The sequence below is a fragment of the Dendrobates tinctorius genome, unplaced genomic scaffold (assembly GCF_039654945.1).
Source record: "Dendrobates tinctorius isolate UK_male_01 unplaced genomic scaffold, ASM3965494v1 ptg000151l, whole genome shotgun sequence".
NCBI lineage: Eukaryota > Metazoa > Chordata > Amphibia > Anura > Dendrobatidae > Dendrobates > Dendrobates tinctorius.
This window is the reverse complement of record NW_027361818.1, coordinates 22179957-22200696: the sequence shown is the minus strand read 5'-3', so window position 1 is coordinate 22200696 and position 20740 is coordinate 22179957. Positions and strand designations below refer to the sequence as shown.

General features: G+C 45.3%; 1 protein-coding gene across 1 annotated transcript in view; it reads left to right on the top strand.

Moving 5' to 3' along the window:
• LOC141050045 (olfactory receptor 1500-like) overlaps positions 1-15786 on the top strand; it is a 42611-nt gene extending 26825 nt beyond the window's left edge. Inside the window, exon 2 of the mRNA XM_073546880.1 lies at positions 14866-15786. Coding sequence (XP_073402981.1) covers positions 14866-15786 — 921 coding nt within the window. The remainder of the gene's footprint in view (positions 1-14865) is intronic.
• Positions 15787-20740: the final 4954 nt, after the last annotated feature.

Here is a 20740-nt window from a genome sequence, read left to right as displayed (position 1 = left end):
GTATCAGACATAGCGATATCGCTAGCAATATTGCTATAACGTCACAAAACCAGTGACATTATAGCAATATTGCTAGCGATATTGCTTAGTGTGACAGGCCCTTAACTCTCTCCCTACTGATAAACAGCAACCTCTCCCTACTGTTAAGATCAGCAGAAATAAAATGGAGGTCGGTGTTCAGGGCTTTTATAGACACTATGATGCCCTCCAAAGCAAGCCAATCACTGCAATGCCCTTCTCTACGATGGTGGTGGACGCGTTATATGTCATCTTGTTCCCCACAGTGTACATCCTTGCTTATTGGCTTAAAAAAAGGCACCTGGCTGCAAGCATTCTGGCAAATCTGACTTTGGCACTGGTTTTGCCGACCGCATGGCCGACTTCATGCTATGGTCGGGTTTCGGTCAGCGAAACTCACGAAATGGTCGGGTGCCAGTCGGCGAAACCCGACTTTGGCAAAAGTCGCCGACTTATAAATCTGGCCGACCTGTTTCGCTCAACTCTAGTAATGATAAATCTGTTCTTTGTATACAGAACATACATATCCCAAATCCTGGTTTTTATCAGGTAAAAGCTAGAAAACCTGCCTTGGATAGGTTTCAGAGTATTGTTGAAAGTGAACTCAGAACTTTACCTGACAATGTTCATACAAAGCGTTCATTCAACAATAATCTGAAGCCATCTTTGAAAAGAGCACTGCAGGAAGTTAGGGCGAATGACAACCTTGTAATTAAAAATTCTGGGTCAATTGTTTTAATGAATAAAATTGATTATATTGAGTGGGTAGAAAAAATGTTGAATGATCAAACAATCTAAAAACGACTATCAGATAATCCTTCCTCAAAGATAAAAGACCGTATTTTCAAGGTTATAGATGAAGGGCACAGTATGGGTTTTTTTAATGCAAAAGAAAAGGATTATTTGAAAGTCTCTAATCCAGTCACACCCATACTCTATGCACTACTGAAAACTCATTATAAACGCCCACCCTCCTCCCATGAGACTGATTGTCTCAGGGATTGGATCAGTGGGAGAAAAACTGAGTGAATGCTTGGATTTTCTTCTTCAACCTTTAGCCAAAAGGGTTCCAGGATTTATCAAAGATAGCACTGACGTTCTAGGTGCAATGGAAGGTCGGATTTGGGAGAATAATTTTTCTTGGATGACAACAGAAGTAATTTCTCTATACACATCAATTCCTCATAGAGTGGCAATTTATGCCTTGGAATTTAATTTGCGGAAATACAGTAACTTCCCCCCTGATTTTCAAAATTTTATAATAGAGGTTGTGGATTTGTTAATTTCAAACAACAATTTTTTCTTTAACCAGGATTATTATATGCAAATAATCAATGGAGTGTCTATGGGGCCAAAATACTCCCCCTCATTAGCTAATTTAATTATGAGTTGATGGGAGGAGTTATATATTTACAGTGTAGATAATCCATATATTAATTCTATCTACTATTGCGGCAGATATGTAGATGACATCATCATCATTTGGACCTCTGATGCATCTGCCACACAGGAGTTTAATTATTATCGCAACTGTAACCCCCTTAATCTGAAATTTTTGGTATGACACAAAATTTCCTGTATTGACTTTCGGATTTTAAATTAGAGGGAATATCTGGTAAATCAATTGTAACATGGACTTTTAGGAAAGAAACAGCAGGAAACACAATATTACATGCAAAAAGTCACCGCCCGAAACACACAATGCAGCAAAATGTAACAGATAATCCTCATAACCTTGTAACGCTAGTACCACAATTCAGCAATCAATTTTCTTCTATTAAATGAATTATTCAGGATAATTTATCTATTCTAAAAGAGGATCCAGAAATTGAGGCAATTATAAAAAAAGGATTGACAATTGTATCTATTGTATCTCCGTCATTTTTCTTGGCGGATCCATTTTTTTTCCAATTGACTTGCATTATCGGCGGATCCTGATGGATGGTCATCCGTTGGATCTGTTTTTTTACGGAGATCCGCCAAGATTTTGGCGTCCGCTGACATGACTGGACGGACCATGAAACGTTTTTTTGCCTGGCCAGATCCACATTTTTCACAGCGCATGCCCGGAAGAATTACCTTGGCAGAAATTTAACCCTAAACCCGATTCTGTTGGCTGAAACAAAAATTCTCTCTCTCTCTCTCCTTATTCCAGACACGGTTCCTTTAAAATTCTACCTTACACGGATCCGTCAAAACAACGGACCGCTGCCACTCGTTTTTTTCAATCCGCCTACGGATCCGTTTTCCGCCATTTTGGCGGAATTCGACTGAGCAGAAAAACAGATGTGTGAAACAGGCCTAAGACAAAACTTATCACCAAGCTTTCTAAATACAGCTCCGGTACATACTAGCAATTGGCTCAACACTAAAGGATTCTATAAATGTGGTACAGGTTCATGCAAAATGTGCAAATATACTAAAAAATGCACTAAGTTTGGAGATTCTAGTGATTTTAAATTTTTAGACATTAAAATTTTTATAAATTGCAACTCGAAAAATGTTGTTCATATTATGGAGTGCACAACTTGGCATCTAACGTGTGTGGGCAGCACTAAGCGCATGTTGAAAACGAGAATTAGAGAGCATATCTATGACATAGAAAATGCCAATGTGAACAGAAATACATCGCATATAGCAAAACATTTCATTGGTTGTCGTAGAGATAAATTAGATTCATTAGAAGTTTATGGTATAGAAAAAAATCATAAACCAATTAGAGGGGGGGACACAGAAACCACAATGAGAAATAGAGAAGCCTGGTGGATTTTCACATTAAGTTCCAGAGTACCACGAGGCTTAAATAAAAGAGACATTATGTTATTTTATTAATTTTATATTAGTTGGATGAAATGGAGTTTGTCATCTGCAATAAATAATAAATAAATATCCAATAAATCTATACATCGAAACCTTTATTTATTATAACCTATCTCCGGTATTAGGCCTCTTTCACACTTCCGTTTTTGACAATCAGTCAAGATCCGCCAATTTTGAAAAAAAACGGATCCGCCATTTTTCTTTGCGGATCCGTTTTTTTCCCCATTGACTTTCATTATTGGCGGATCCTCACTGATTGCCGTCCGTTGCATCCGTTTTTTTGAGGATCCGCCACGATGTTAGTGTCCGTCAACATCCTCAAAGATTTCCAAACGGAGCTTGCAACGTTTTTTTGTCCGGCGGATCCTCCAGACACTGAATTAACCCCAAAATCTGTCTGGTTGCCGGACAAAAAAAATTCTCTCTCTCTCTCTCTCTCTCTCCTTCCCAGCCAGCGATTCCTTTAAATTTCCTCATTTTCAGGATCCGTCTAAAAACGGATCCTGTGCCATCCGTTCACATCAGTTGAAAACGGATCCGCTTCTCCGCCTTTTTGGAGGATTATAACTGATGCAAAAAACTGAAGTGTGAAAGAGGCCTTAGGCTCTCACCAGATAAGAATTATAGAGGAAATTAAACAAATATGTACTCCCTATTTCATTCCTGAATTTTTTCATCTTATTACTAAGATCGCTGCTATATCCTCTTCTCATGATTGAATATTTACCCTGCTTTATTATAATGTGTAACACTCATCTTAATATGTGGATCATAAATGCGATCTTCCTCCCCTTCTTTATAAACTAATAGTTTGGCTTCATATAATTATATGCATATAAAAAGAAAGAATTTTTTCCTCAAAAATAATATATTAAAAAATGCATATGATATTGTGTGGAAACTGCATAATTATGGTTCTTTATAGCTATATGCATATATAAAAAAGAGAGAATTTCATCTTTAAAATTGCTATATTTGAAGTGCATATCACGTTATAACTGCACACTGTGTCATGTCTTTTCTTATATTTGTCATTTTATTCTGTTTACTCACACATATTTTCACTTGTCACATTGTCAATTATTCTACCGGTGTGCTAGCCGGACATAGCATAAAAGCGCTGTGTAGAGTAATGCTTGGTATCATGACTAAGGGTGCGTAGACACCAGAAACGCGTTGATAACGCAAGCATCTGTATTTTCTATGCTGGCATTTTAACTCCCACTTTGTATGGATTGAAGTGAATAAAGGAATCTGTTTTCACCTTTTCGTGGAGCTGGAGAACTTTTTCCATTTAAATCTTCAAGCGTCCTGACTAGTGTTGAGCATTCCGATACTGAAAATATCGGGTATCGGCCGATATTCGCGGTATGGGAATTCCGATACTGAGTTCCGATACTTTTAGCATATCGAATACCGGAATCGGAAGTTCCCATAATGCTATGAGCCAGTTTGATTTGATTCAGCCAATTAGGAATCCTAAGAAGTGTGGGGACATCCTGTTAGGCATGTAGGCATGTTAACTAATGGCATGGCTGTGATTGGCTGCTGAAATGATGTCATAATGCACTATAAAAGCCGCTGCCGCCATTTTGGGTTCACTCGGCTGTGAATTCAATTAGGGACAGGATGCTGCTGTTCTGACTCTGTGAGACAGTTAGAAATAGTGATTTTCTATATAGTGCTTTACCCAGGCTACTGTTGCAACCCCTGTGTGAAGCTTTCTTTTGCCTTGCAGCGCTGTTCACAGCTGTCTGCAAGGTCTGTGTGTGAGTGCAGCTCACCATGTAGTGTGTTGTGCAGCCACCCCTGGTTGTAGGCCGCTCAGCGTGTGCCACTGCCTCATACATATTTTTTTTATAGCTGCTCATTTTAACTGATTTCTCCTATTAGTGTGCATCCATCCGTATACATTTACATTGGTTGCAAACACTATATAGGAGTAAAAAGCAGAGCCTTTCTGCAGCTTTTCAGTGTTAGTGCACAGTTCTCTGCACTGTTACGGCTGTCTATGAGGTCTCTGTGTGTGAGTGCAGCTCACGCTGTAATGTGTTCTGCAGCCACCTCTGGTTGTAGTCCGCTCAGCGTGCGTCACTGCCTCATACATTGTCCTTTTTTGCTGTAGTGCTGCTTATTTTTCCTGAATTTCTCCTATTAGTATGCTTCCATCTGTATCCAGCTAGATTGGTTGCAAACACTATATAGGAGTAGATAGAGGAGCCATTTTTCTGTCTTGTGCCCTGAAGCCACAGCCAGACTAGTATCACCCTATTTTTTGGAGCCTCATCTATTGCATTGTAGGTTACCTTCCTGCATTGTAATAGCTCCAAAAAATTTGTGATACTATCGCTTTTACATCTTTGGTCACATCCTTTTTGTTTTTTTGAAAAAAACACGTAAATAAAGTTCACCAAAGACTCCACTTTACAGTTGTGAGACCATATTAGCTCATATTAAAGTGTAGTCCACACACTTTATAAAATTAGTGTTTCTTATACCTGTTAGCAGCTGTTCAGGAATAAGCACACTAAGCCCTTAGTACTTTTCTGCCTATCTTTATCAGTCTACCAAGATGAAGAAGGCAGGGAGTAAGGCACGTGGACTTGGGCATGGAGTTTCAGCAGGGAGAGGACGTGGGGATTCTGTGCCTGCTGCGGGCACCAGTGACTCAGCATCCTCCAGTTTTCCCAGGGAACAGTCCTTTATGCGCAGCTTTGTAGGAGCTTGCCTTACCCCACTGCTGCGGTAGGAACAAATTGAAGCCGTTGTCAGATGGATGGCAGCTAATGCATCGACTTCAATTACTTCTACATCCTCTCAGGTCCAGAGCACTGAAGAGCAACCATCTGTCTATTGACCACCTGCCAAATTGCCCAGGCAGTCAGAGAGCCCTGTACAGGAGCCATCACAGTTTCTACTTCTGTTCTCTGAATCTGTTGGCTTGGAAAGAGGGGGACAGCCAAGCAGCATTCTAGAAGAGGGAGTATGCAGTGATGCGCATCAGCTTTGTCTCTCTGAATCTGAAGAGGCGGGTGGGCCAGTGCCTATGGTCAGTACACCTCAGTACGCATCTGATGATGAGACTCAGGTGCCACTTTCTGGTGTTTTGAAGAGGGTAGTGTAGATGATGAGGTCCTTGACCCATCATGGCGTGGGGAAAAGGAAGGTGGTGGGAGCAGCTCTGAGGAAGAGATTCCCCGAACGGCCAAGACAGGAGGGAGAGGGAGGGGGCAGACTTGGTTGCCTGTAGCCTCCACTTCAGCACCCATTAGGAGCATTCCTCTTCCAAAACCCAAAGCGGGCGCTCCCAGAACTTGCAGTGCGTGGTCCTTTTTTGACACAGTTGCATATGACATTTGCTTTGTCAAATGCAAGCTGTGTCATCAGAAAGTCAAAAGAGGGAAAAGTGTCAGCAACCTCAATACCACAAATATGTGGAAATGTGCGGACCAAGCACGTGGTGGAGTTACAAAGACACACTGAAGACGTAGGCCAACCTACAGCACCACCGACCTCCTCTTCAGCTCGTGTTGTAGCCTCTTCCTCCAGCTCACACACAGCTGGTTCGGCTTCCTCACAGGATCGCCATAGAAGAACCTCTGGCACTGTTGTACAGAGACCCAGTGTCATTACACCCACAGCACCACGTTCCCTGTCAGCCTCACACTCCCAGGCCACTCTACAGCTATCGGTAGCACAGGCATGGGAGAAAAGGTGCACAGGCTCTGAATGCTGGCATTGCAAAACTATTAGCCCTTGAAATGCTCTCATTCAGGCTGGTGGAGACTGACACCTTCCGTAACTTCATGGCATTGTCAGTCCCACAATACAATGTGCCCAGCCGCTTTTATTTCAGCAGGCAAGCCATCCCTGCCCTGACCACCGATGCGTGGACCAGTACCCATGGACAGGGACGATACCTTTCCCTCACTGCCCATTGGGTCAATGTTGTGGAGCCGGGTACAGATCTTGAGAGTGGCGGTGTACGTGTTCTGCCAACTCCAAGGATTGCAGGAATCCAGTCTGTATACACTGACTCCACCTCATACTCCAGTTCCTCAGAATCAGCGCTGCAGGAGCCGTCACGGTCTACCTCCACATGGACCCGTGAAAGCTTACCTGTTACGACCGATATAAGCACAGCCGTGGCCAAACGTCAACAGGCCGTACTGAAATTAATTTCTTGGGGAGTCGAAGCCACACAGCATAGGAGCTCTGGAATGCCATCAAGCAGGAGAGTGACGTGTAGTTTGTGCCAGCGAATATCCAGCCAGGCTTGGTAGTGTGTGACAATGGCTGAAATCTGGTGGCAGCTCTGGGCCTAGGCAACCTCACTCACATCCCATGTCTGGCACATGTGCTCAACTTGGTTGTGCAGAGTTTTTTGAGGGACTATCCGGATCTTGATGCACTGCTGCACAAGGTCCGCATAGAGTGTGCTCACTTGCGGCGATCCAGCATGGCAAGATCGTGCATTGCAGCTCTGCAGCGCCGATTCCGCCTTCCGGAAAATCGCATCATATGTGACCTACCCACCAGATGGAATTCAAAATTACATATGTTGGAGCGGTTGTGTGAGCAGCAGGCAGCAATAATGGAGTGCCAGCTGCATCAAGCGCAAACAAGTCGCACTGCTTGCCGTTCACATTTCACCACCACTGAGTGGGTCTCTATGAAGGACATCTGCCGCGTTTTGCGTGCCTTCGATGATTCCACGCGGATGGCGAGTGCAGATGAAGCACTAGTCAGCATGACTGTCCCCCTTATCTGCCTGCTTCACAAAACACTGCAAGCACTAAGGGAGGTTTTGGAAGAGGTGGAGGATGAGGAGTCACAAATGCCATCTGCTTCTGGACAGTCTGCGCAACGTGGTTCCTCACAAAGGCCTAGGCAGGGGACACAGTGTGAGGAGTATGAGGAGGAGTCAATGGAGTAGGAAGACATCTCTCCAGAGGAGGGAGGTACACAATGCTCTAGTAGTTAGTATGTAGAGCGAGGGTGGGGTGATGCAGAGCAGGCAGAGATGACGCCTCAAGCAGGGGACAGCGTTTCTTGGCCAGTTGGGAGTCGGCAGCACATGGTTGATTTCATGCTGCAGTGCCTGAGAAACGACCGCCGCATCGCCCACATTCTCAACATGGCTGATTATTGGGTGTACACCCTCCTAGATCCTCGCTATCGGGACAACTTACAAAGCCTCATAACACCGTTGAACCGGGAGCGTAAAATGCGGGATTACCAAGACACACTGGTGCATTCCATCATGTTCTCCATTTCACCCGAGAGCAGTGCTGCTAGTGATTTACAAAGCAGCTCTGTGCGTCGAGGCAGTGGAGGAAGCTCTGCACAAAGAGGGAGCAGAGGCAGCACCTCAGCACAAGGCAAGACCAGTATGGCCCAAATGTGGCAAAGTTTTGTGTGCCCACCACAAATGTCTACACCATCACAGACGGCTCCAGTCAGCAGGAGGCAATGTTTCCGTCAGATGGTGACAGACTACATGTCTTGCCCTCTCAGTGTACTCCTGGACATCTCTTCCCCCTTCAAGTTTTGGGTCTCAAAGCTGGATACATGGCCAGAGCTTAGCCAGTCTGCATTGGAGGTGCTGGCTTGCCCTGCTGCTAGTGTATTATCGGAACGCGTCTTTAGTGCAGCAGGTGGTGTACTAACCGACCGTCGCACGCGACTATCCTCCGATAACGTTGACCGACTTACTTTTCTGAAAATGAACAAGGCCTGGATCTCGCCGGAATTTTCCAGTCCTCTTCCAGAATAAATAGTTGGTTGGCAGCAGTATCAAGGTCTCCTGATGTGTTCATGTTTCTACCACCTGAACTGTAATCCCTGGGCTCCAACACCGCCAGTTGCTGCTCAGAAGTGCCGTCTGGAGTTCAGTAATGTCAGCTGCTCCCCTGCTGTGTGTCCGGCAATATCTCCTGCTCCCTCCACATTCACACTACAACTGATTTGAAACTTGCTCCAATTAGGCCTCAGCCTACTCCATGATTGACCCTGGGCACCAACACTGCCAGTTGCTGCTCAGAAGTGCCATCTGCACAGAGAAAAACACTAGCTCCTGTGTTAGTGGGTTCAGTAATGCCAGCTGCTCCCCTGCTGTGTGTCTGGCAATATCTCCTGCTCCCTCCACATTCATACTACAACTGATTTGAAACTTGCACCAATTAGGCCTCAGCCTACTCCATGATTGACCCTGGGCTCCAACACCGCCAGTTGCTGCTCATAAGTGCCGTCTGCACAGTCAACACATGCTCCAGTGTTAGTGGGGTTCAGTAACGTCAGCTGATCCCCTGCTGTGTGTCCGGCAATTTCACCTGCTCTGTCCACATTCACACTACTCCAGACTTTAAACTTGCTCCAATTAGGCCTCTGGCTACACTCTGTTTCTACTGTAATCCCTGGGCTCCAACACCACCAGCTGCTGCTCAGAAGTGTCTTTGGCACAGGTACTCCCTCCTGCCCAGCCTGGTTCCAGCACGCCAGCTGTTTCCGGGTAGTGTCAATGTGACTTTGGCACCAAAACATTGTCCTGTCGTGCTGCGGTCGGGTTAATCGACTCTATGGTGCCTGCAGTTTAGGTGCTTCCTATGTGGGCTGCGGGATCTGGCAATAAAGGCTGGTTCCGTAGTGCCAATTGGACAAGCACCCCCTGTAGGACTTTGGGTTTCGGTAACTGCGGCCGGCTCGCAGCCTTGCAACATTGTTTTTCAGGGGTACTTTCTGATACCCCTCCGGGTTCCAGTACCGTCAGCTGGTTCTCGGCAGTGCCTTTGGCTTAGGCGCTTCCATCTCGGTATCTGAGTTCCAGCAACGTATGCTGGTACTTGATAGTGTTTTCTAGCACAGGTACCTCCTGCTTAGTAACCGGGTTCCAGTACCATCAGCTGGTCCACGGTAGTGCCATTGGCTCTTGTTCCTTCTGCTGCCCCTCCGGGTTCCAGCACCGTCAGCTCGTCCTCGATAGTTCCATTGGCTCTTGTAGCTTCTGCTACCCATCCGAGTTCCAGCACCATCAGCTGGTTCTCGGCAGTGTCTTTGGCACGGGGACTCCCTCCTGCCCAGCCTGGTTCCAGCACGCCAGCTGTTTCCGGGTAGTGTCAACGTCACTTTGCCACCAATACGTTGTCCTGTCGTGTTGCGGTAGGGTTAGCCGACTCTATGGTGCCTGCAGTTTCATAGAATCATAGAATCATAGAATCGTAGAGTTGGAAGGGACCTCCTGGGCCATCTGGTCCAACCCCCTGCTCAAAGCAGGATTCGCTAAATCATCCCAGTTAGATGTCTGTCCAGCCTCTGTTTGAAGATGCTTCCTATGTGGGCTGTGGAATCTGGCAATAAAGGCTGGTTCCCTAGTGCCAATAGGACAAGTACCCCCTGTAGGACTGTGGGTTTCGGTAACTGCAGCCAGCTCGCGGCCTTGCAGCTTTGTTTTTCATGAGTACCTTCTGCTACCCATCCGGTTCCCAGTACCGTCAGCTGGCTCTCGGCAGTTCCTTTGGCTTAGGTGCCTCCTTCTCAGTATCCTATTTCCAGCAGTGTCTTCTGCTCCTTGGTAGTGCTTTCTGGCACTGGTACCTCCTGCTTAGTAACCATGTTCCAGCACCGTCTCGGTAATGCCATTGGCTCTTGTAGCTTCTGCTACCCCTCCGGTTTCTAGCACCATCAGCTGGTTCTCGGCAGTGCCTTTGGCTTAGGTGCCTCCATCTCGGTATCCGAGTTCCAGCAACGTCTGCTGGTACTTGGTAGTGTTTTCTAGCACAGGTACCTCCTGCTTAGTAACCGGGTTCCAGTACCGTCAGCTCGTCCTCTGTAGTTCCATTGGCTCTTGTAGCTTCTGCTACCAATCCGAGTTCCAGCACCATCAGCTGGTTTTCGGCAGTGTCTTTGGCATGGGTACTCCCTCCTGCCCAGCCTGGTTCCAGCATGCCAGCTGTTTCCAGGTAGTGTCAACGTCACTTTGCCACCAATACGTTGTCCTGTCGTGTTGCGGTCGGGTTAGCCGACTCTATGGTGCCTGCAGTTTAGGTGCTTCATATGTGGGCTGCGGGATCTGGCAATAAAGGCTGGTTCCGTAGTGCCAATAGGACAAGTACCCCCTGTAGGACTGTGGGTTTTGGTAACTGTGGCCAGCTCGCGGCCTTGCATCTTATTTTTTCATGGGTACATTCTGCTACCCATCCGGGTCCCAGTACCATCAGCTGGTTCTCGGCAGTGCCTTTGGCTTAGGTGCCTCCTTCTCGGTATCTGAGTGCCAGCAACATCTGCTGGTCCTTGGGAGTGCTTTCTGGCACAGGTATCTACTGCTTAGTAACCGGGTTACAGTACCATCAGCTGGTCCTTGGTAGTGCCATTGGCTCTTGTTCCCTGGTTCCAGCACCGTCAGCTGGTCCTCGGTAGTTCCATTAGCTCTTGCAGCTTCTGCTACCCATCCGGGTTCCAGTGCCGTCAGCTGGTTCTCGGCAGTGCCTTTGGCTTTGGTGCCTTCTTCTCGGTATCCTATTTCCAGCAGCGTTTGCTGCTCCTTGGTAGTGCTTTCTGGCACTGGTACCTCCTGCTTAGTAACCGTGTTCCTGCAACATCAGCTGGTCCTCGGTAGTGCCATTGACTCTTGTAGCTTCTGCTACCCCTCCGGTTTCCAGCACCATCAGCTGGTTCTCGCAGTGCCTTTGGCTTTGGTGCCTCCATCTCAGTATCCAAGTTCCAGCAACGTCTGCTGGTACTTGGTAGTGTTTTCTAGAACAGGTACCTCCTGCTTAGTCAACGGGTTCCAGTACCGTCAGCTGGTCCTCGGTAGTGCCATTGGTTCTTGTTCCTTCTGCTGTCCCTCCGGGTTCCAGCACCATCAGCTGGTTCTCGCAGTGCCTTTGGCTTAGGTGCCTACATCTCGGTATCCGAGTTCCAGCAACGTCTGCTGGTCCTTGGTTGTACTTTCTAGCACAGGCACCTCCTGCTTAGTAACCAGGTTCCAGTACTGTCAGCTGGTCCTCGGTAGTGCCATTGGCTCTTGTTCCTTCTGCTGCCCCTCCGGGTTCCAGCACCGTCAGCTGGACCTCTGTAGTTCCATTGGCTCTTGTAGCTTCTGCTAACCATCCGGGTTCCAGCACCGTCAGCTGTTTCTCGGGAGTGTCTTTTGCATGGGTACTCCCTCCTGCCCAGCCTGGTTCCAGCACGCCAGCTGTTTCCGGGTAGTGTCAACATCACTTTGCCACCAATATGTTGTCCTGTCGTTTTGCGGTCGGGTTAGCCGACTCTATGGTGCCTGCAGTTTAGGTGCTTCCTTCGTGGGCTGCGGGATCTGGCAATAAAGGCTGGTTCCGTAGTGCCAATAGGAAAAGCACCCCCTGTAGGACAGTGGGTTTCGGTAACTGCGGCCGGCTCGCGGCCTTGCAACTTTGCTTTTCATGGGCACCTTCTGCTACCCATCCGGGTTCCAGTATCGTCAGCTGGTTCTCGGCAGTGCCTTTGGCTTAGGTGCCTCCTTCTTGGTATCCGAGTGCCAGCAACGTCTACTGGTCCTTGTTAGTGCTTTCTGGCTTAGTAACCAGTTTCCAGTACCATCAGCTGGTCTTCGGTAGTGCCATTGGCTCTTGTTACTTCTGCTGCCCTTCCGGGGTCCAGCACCGTCAGCTGGTCCTTGGTAGTTCCATTAGCTCTTGTAGCTTCTGCTACCAATCTGGGTTCCAGTACCATCAGCTGGTTCTTGGCAGTGCCTTTGGCTTAGGTGCCTCCTTCTCGGTATCCGAGTTCCAGCAACGTCTGCTGGTCCTTGGTTGTGATTTCTGGCACAGGTACCTCCTGCTTAGTAAACGTGTTCCAGCACCGTCAGCTGGTCCTCAGTAGTGCCATTGGCTCTTGTAGCTTCTGCTACTCCTCCGGGTTCCTGCACCGTCAGCTGGTCCTCGGTAGTTCCATTAGCTCTTGTAGCTTCTGCTACCCATCCGGGTTCCAGTACCGTCAGCTGGTTCTCGGCAGTGCCTTTGGCTTAGGTGACTTCTTTTCAGTATCCGAGTTCCAGCAACGTCTGCTGGTCCTTGGTAGTGCTTTCTAGCACAGGTACCTCCTGCTTAGTAACCGGGTTCCAGTATCATCAGCTGGTTCTTGGTAGTGCCATTGGCTCTTGTTCCTTCTGCTACCCATCAGGGTTCCAGTACCGTCAGCTGGTTCTCGGCAGTTCCTCAGCCTTCTTGTACCTTCTGCTACATTTCCAAGTTCAAGCCTTGTGAATTGGTTTTTGGTAATCACTCTGGATCTCCCTGACGATGACCCTGAAGACGACGACCCTGAAGACCACCTCGAAGAAGACGACAACACCTAAGATGATGACCCTGAAGACGACTACCCTGAAGACCACCCCGAAGAAGACAACAACCCCAAAGACAACGACCCTGAATACCACCCCAAAGAAGACCAAAAAGATGACCCTGAAGAAGATGACCAAGAGGACAAAGAACATGAAGACAACCACCAAGATGCAGAACAACAAGAGACAGAAGACCAAGAAGCAGAAGAACAAAAAGCAGAAGAACATTAAGCATAAGACTAAAAATCAGAGCAAAAGATATCTAAATTATAAGCCGAAGAAGACTAAGCAGTGTATGGGGGTGAGTCCGTTCCTCCTCGTGGTGCCCCTGGAAACTGCCTGCTGCTGCAGGCCAAACTGAATGTGGACAAATCCTGTTGTAAATCTTTTGTGTCAGGCAGAACGTAAGGTGTAATCTTCAATCTTTTATAGATAACAACTACAGGAATGCCTGTCACAAATAAGAATATGATGAAGAAGAAGAATAGGAAGAAAATGAAGAAGTAGAATATGAAGAAGAATAATAGTTGAATAAGAAGAATATGAAGAATGTAAAAAAAGAATAATAGGAAGAAGGTAAAGAAGAAGAAGATGAATAAGGTGAAGTAGAAGTTGATGAAAAAGATGCTGCTGCTGCTGAGGATAATGAAGGAGAAAGTGTGGAAGAAGTAAAAAAGAGGGTGAAGAGCGTGGAAGTAGTGAAACATAAATATCTGACAAAATATAAAAAAGCTTAACATAGTCAATATCTTTGTAACTCCGAACGTCTTAAAAAAAAAATATTCCTGCTATTCCATTTGATTGGGCTAAACCTCTATGCCTTTAATGTCTCCTCCACCTCCCCCAATACATTCTACATTATTATTAGTTGTTTTCCTTCATGTAGAATTAACCTACAAGGAAAGAAAGGGTTTATTTTAATTCCGATATTTCTGTCCCATTTACTTGCATTGGTTTCCTGTATCGGAATCGGCGATAACCGATACTTTTTGGGTATTGGTCCGATCCAATCCGATATTTCACGATATCGGAAGGTATCGCTCAACACTAATCATATATTATTAAAAGTAAAATAATTGATATTGAAATAAATTTGTTAATTATTTTTGTTTATTTTTTCCCCCAAAGACTAGACCAATGGAGACTCCTAATTCTGTAGTAGTAATATCTGCTGTTAGTTGTACAAGGTTCTTTGTCATCTGATTCAACATAAATATCCAAGGAAGCATCACGGAGCCTCACTTGCCTCTGGACACGGACCACGCTGCTGCCTGACATTATCACTAAATCCCCAGAGAACTGAAGAGAATGGGAGAAATACTGATCTAAGTATGAATATCAGGAGCAAAGAAATATCTGGTGTGAGTGTCTTCAATCAAATTATTCAGTACATATTAAATTTTCTGACTTTTAGGAGTAATTTTTAAGTAAATGTATTTTATAAAAATGCAAGATTTACATTCTTCTATTTACCACAAATAACACTTAGTCAATAGATGTAGTAATGTATAAAATTCCCAGTTACACCGGTGTATGTTCTTGAGATATATGGGAAATACAGCATGTGTCGGTGAGAAGTTATCAATATTGTTGGTTATTTGTAGAGTTCCATTTGTCTACGTCTGTAAGTCTATTGGATCAGTTGCTTATTTCAGGAGCTCCATATAAAGGACACAGAGGAGACTCACAGCTTTTTGTTCTAATCACAGGAAAACAATCTGACTGTGATCACAGAATTTTATCTCTTAGGATTTCAAGTCAGTCAAGGTTTAAGAATTTTCCTGTTCTGTCTTCTCCTCGTGATTTACTGTGGGACAATATGTGGGAATCTCCTGATCATCACCCTGGTGTCCACCAGCAGGAACCTCCACACTCCAATGTACTTCTTCATCTCACAACTGTCCATCAGTGACATCTTGTTACCCACAGACATTGTCCCCTACATGCTCCATATCCTACTGAACAATGGTGGAACCATGACTTTTAACAACTGCATTTTTCAGCTTTATGTTTTTGGTGCCTCAGGAACTTTTGAATGTTTTCTTCTGACAGTGATGTCTTATGACAGATATGTGGCCATCTGTAATCCCCTACGTTATACCTCTATAATGACGGGTGGACATTGTATGATGCTGACTGTCATCTGTTGGATGTTTGGATGGTTTATAGTTTTAGCTGGCATCATGGAAGCAGCAAAATTAAATTTTCGTGAACATAATATCATTGACCATTTATTCTGTGACATGGTTCCTTTGATAGAACTTTCCTGTTCTGACACCTTCATTATTCACCTAGAGATTTATTTACTGGGTATTCCAATATTAATAATCCCAACCACAATCATTGTAATGTCTTATACCTATATAGTTTTGACAGTCTCAAAAATCTCATCCAGTACCGGTAGACAGAAAGCCTTCTCCACCTGTAGCTCCCACCTCATTGTGGTCACCATATATTACTGGACAATATTCATAGTTTATATAGTCCCAACAAAAGGCCGAACACTTACTACAAGTAAGATCCTATCTCTGCTATATACTGTGTTTACTCCATTCATCAATCCTATTATATACAGTCTGAGAAACAGAGACATTAGAAAAGCCGCACAGAAAACAGTTGATTTTGTCTGAATTATTGCATTACTCAGTACATTTGATGCATTACTGGGTTTGTGTCTGGAGCTAATGTACTTTACGAAAACAGCACTATTCAGTTCAGGATTCTTGAGTAATGGAGAAGATTTTTGTAGGAGAAGATAAATAATAAATCATGTACTCAGTGCTTACTGTGATATATTGAGATGTTTTAGCTACTGCAGAGCCTTGATCTGTCACAGAATTGAAAAGAAGAAACTCTGATTTTTGAGTTGATGTAATTATGGAGTCACTGGTAAAAATAATGGAACAATGGAAAGATAAAATAATGTAACACCATAGAATGTGATCCAGAGTGCACTCAGAAGGTGAAGGGATGCTGGTGGAGAATGATGAAACAATTGACTGTAGGTACCGTATATACTCGTGTATAAGCCGACCCATGTATAAGCTCTCCCCCTTAATTTTGCCACAAAAAACTGGGAAAACTTATTGACTCGCTTATAAGCCTAGGATGGAAAATGCAGCAGCTACTGGTAAATTTCAAAAATAAAAATAGATACCAATAAAAGTAAAATGAATTGAGACATCAGTAGGTTAAATGTTTTTGAATAGCCATATTGAATCAGGAGCTCCATATAATGCTCCATACAGTTCATGATGGCCCCATAAGAATCTCCATACAAAATATGCCCCATATAATGTTGCACAAAGGTTAATAATAGCCTCATAAGATGCTCCATAGAATAATATGCCCCATATGCTGCTTCATAAATGTTATGGCCCCATAAGATGTTCCATAGATTATGCCCCATATGCTGTCCCATAAAATGTTCCATAGAATAGGCCCCATAATATGCTCCATAGATTATGCCCCATATGTGACCCCATAAGATGCTCCATAGAATATGCCCCCATATGCTGCCCCATAAGATGCTCCATTGAATATACCCCCATATGCTGCCCCCATAAGAAGCTCCACTGAATATGCCCTCATAAGATGCTCCACTGAGTATGACCCCATATGCTGCCCCATAAGATGCTCCATTGAATATGCTTCCATATGCTGCCCCCATAAGATGCTCTATTGTATATTCCTCCATATGCTGCCCCATAAGATGCTCCACTGAATATGACCCTATATGCTGCCCCCAGAAGATGCTCTCCTGAATATGCCCCCATATGCTGCCCCCATAAGATGCTTCTTTGAATATGCCCCCATATATTGCTGCTGCTGCTACTGCAGGTATTTAAAAAAATGACATACTCACCTCTTGTCGCTGGGGGCCAGGTGCCAATGTGCTGAGCAGGCGGAGACCCCAGCGCGCTATGGGGGACAGGTGTCCCCGCTTGCTCAGGACCCAGCACCTGAGATATTCACCTGTCCTGGTTCCAACAGGTGAATATAGCATATACTTACCTTCCCCTGGTGCGGTCTCTGCATAAATATGTGCATATTCAGGACTTTAATGAGCGGTACTATGTGACCACTGTAGGAAGGAAAGGAGACCGTGGGACAAGCAGGGAGGCAGCAGAAACTGTGCCAGGTGGGGTAAGTATGATGTAACACCCCCGCTCCCCCTCGCTCACCTACCCCCTGGCTATATGACTCATATATAAGCCGAGAGGGGGACTTTCAGCCCCAAAAAATGAGCTGAAAATCCCAGCTTATACGCGAGTATATAAGGAAAATTGTATTCTCAGCACATTTGTGGAAGGATCCAAATAAAACTTTCTTATTGTGATAGACTAATTCCTCACTATAAACATTTAAAAATCACACACGACTAAACTGTCTATTAAAATGTTATATTTATTGATCACATAAATATAACAAAACAGATAAAAGACATCAAGGGAAAATAGCCCCAAATTACAGACTATGAGAGTAATAAAGTGATCTAATCACTTAATCCAAGTGAGATGATATGTGTATATACACACATGATGCCTGATGGATATAGACCTAAGTGCAAATATGATATACAAGCTGTATGAAATGGAAAGGTCTTATGTGCAAGATAAAGTACAATATGTATTGCCAGCAGCATTCACTATGAAATAAATTATGGTAAGGAGTAAAGTATATTTAATGTAAAGTGTTAAGTTCTATATAATTATAATATGCACAAAATACTAATAGCAGTAAATAAAGCCACTCTCACAATTAGGCATAAAAAACATCATGATTTGATACTAACCACACAGTCCACGCACGTGCCTCAAGTGCATTTCACCTACTGCTTTGATGAGGGAACCAATGCAATAGATGAGAAATATTCACAATAGAAGGTCAAGCATATATATATATATATATTTGTGTTATGTATGCTAATATCAAATAACATTTCGACTCTTGTTTTTTTATCGTAGTCGCAGCACAAGAAGTTGAGTGAATAGGCTGTAATACAACTGTGAGAAGAAGAGCAATCACAAGAGATTTTTACATGCATGTGTGCTATACTCCTGTTGTTGCTCTCCATACAGCTAATCCACACTTGCCTTCTTATGCTAAGAATACATGAAAAAAATCACATCCAAGCATAAATCAGGTGTGAACAGTTGCCTATCTCTGTGTCGCCAACTAATATACAATAAACATACATTAGATTCTGATACAGTACCATATATGTGATGTTATTTTGTGCTAAATTTGGAAGTTTGGTGGAAGAGGCCACGGACGTGGGCGTGGGGGGGCCAGCTGGTGCTGATGGTGGGGGTGCATCTGCTGGTAGTGGCAAAAGCACAATAGCAGCTAAGACAGGAGGTGTTGAGCCTGCGTCATGGTCTGTCTACGGAACGCCTGGAAGGCTACCTTTTCTGGGAGTAGGTTAACCGTTTTTAAAGCCGGAGCATGAGGAACTGGTTTGGGCTTATATTGCCGAAACAGACTCCAGCAAATATGCCCTCCTCTTCTGAAGTTTCAAAAAATGCAAGGACTGAGTCGTCAAGTGCTGGCTCCTGGTCAGGAAGAACCCCTTTCCTTGTCTCCTGCACCCCCACCCAAAGTGAATGATGCAGCAGGCCACACTTCACATTAGTCCATGTAGCTCTTTCTATCATACCATGCATGGGTTATCAAGTCAAATCATGAATTCCCCAGTCCAAGATGATTCTGACATGGAGTGTGGGTGGCCAGGCAGGGCAGTGGGGTTAATCATTACCGGGACGGTGTCTCCCTGGGATGTGTCACAGTGGTGGTGACCCGTTCCGTGGCCCTTGGCGTCCATGCAAAGGGGTGAATTACGTTTATAGGTGAATAATACGTGACGCCACCTGTGGTTTCTGAGTAGATTGACCAGCGCTGCAGTGGCGCTTCTCTGGGACAGAAGTTGTGGTGCAGCTAAGATGTAGAAGCCATGCACAGGTATGGCCATTGTCGCAGGGCACATGAAAGAGTTGGTAGATGGTGTGCAGTGCAGGATGTAGCAGAGCCGTGCGCCAGGCGCAGGAGAAAGAGGACAGACACAGTCGTGCAGTTCCTTTACCTGTACTTGGTAAGTGCCGTCCAGGACCCAGAGTACAGATGGAGAAGGAGTTGGTCAGCCTGGAAGCCAATTTGGAATTCTCTCTCGGCAGATAGGTAGTGTGGCCTCCGTTCTAGGGCTTATCTGAGGTACTCGCAGTGCTGAGTTCATTGAAGTTCCCCCTGTTGACTCTCTCTTGGAACTTTCTCGCATGGCAGGCAGCTGTAGCCTTTTCCTTCTGGCTCCCACACGTCGCTGCAGGGTCCTCCGAGCCTTAGTTGGGTACAGAGAATTTACAGCTGCTACTTCCTCCGGTTTCTGCTGCAGGAACGTCAGTGTCCCTACAAACTCGGAGACCAGAATCCGGACCATGTGCTCAAGCTAGGAGTGAAACTTAACTCTGGTCATCCTCCAGCTCCCCTTCTCACGTCCACATACTTCCCCTTCACAGACTGCCCTAACTTACCTCCTCCCGACCACAGACAGCAGCTCCTCAGCAGTCAGTTTCAGAGGTCTCCCTGCTGGCCTGGAGTGGGAAATGTGTTGTGTGTTGGTTTAACTGCTAGAGAGATCCTTCGTTGCTCCCAAGCATGACATCACACTCCTTAGGAGGAAAGTAATGCCACTGTGGCGACCATACTCCTGGGGGCGCCACAAGTGCACTGAGGCCCAGCCACTGCTAGATGATTCTGCTGGTACATTGACCCAGACCACTACATTCCCCTCACACTCTACACAGCCTGAATGTGACCCAGATGAAACTCAGATTACCCTTCCCATATACTGTACCACCTTACACGGTGACAAAAAGGAAGGTGCAGCTGAAAGTGCAGGTTCGGCCCACCCACCGTCAGACACACCGCCGTACTATGAGGGGCCCTGTGCCAGTGCCGTCGCCAATGAGTTGGCCCCCCCGCTTGCTCTGGATCCCAGCACTTGCAAAGTTGAAATACTTACCTCTCCCTGCTCCACCGCCATGACGTCTTCCACGTTTCCTGATAGTGATATTCTGATCAGAGAGCGCAATGACATCACGTCTGTATGCCCAGACTAGTACAGGAATTCCCTAGCGAGGAGACTTATTTGAGGAGACTTATTTAATTGTTGTCAATGTTGGGACAGCAATTTTTGGGGAGCACTATACTCTGGAGAATGATATATGGGGCCCACCATACACTGGAGCATTCCAAAGGTGGACATCAGACACTAGAGCAGCATTTACAGGGCCCATTATACACTGGAGCATTAGAAATGGGGCCCATTATATATGGAGCATTATTTGGGCACATAAGACAGTGCAGCTTCATCCATGGGGACCAACATATACTGTAGCATTATGTGGAGCTCATCATATACTGTTTCAAACATTATATGGGACCAATGATTGTGTATGGTGAAATATATGGGCCTCATTACTCTGTATAGCGCACTATGCGGTGGCCATAATACTGTATGGAGTAAGATACTGTCCGTTTTTGGAGCTATTGGAGGATTTAAAATGGATATCAGTCATGAGATGTAAA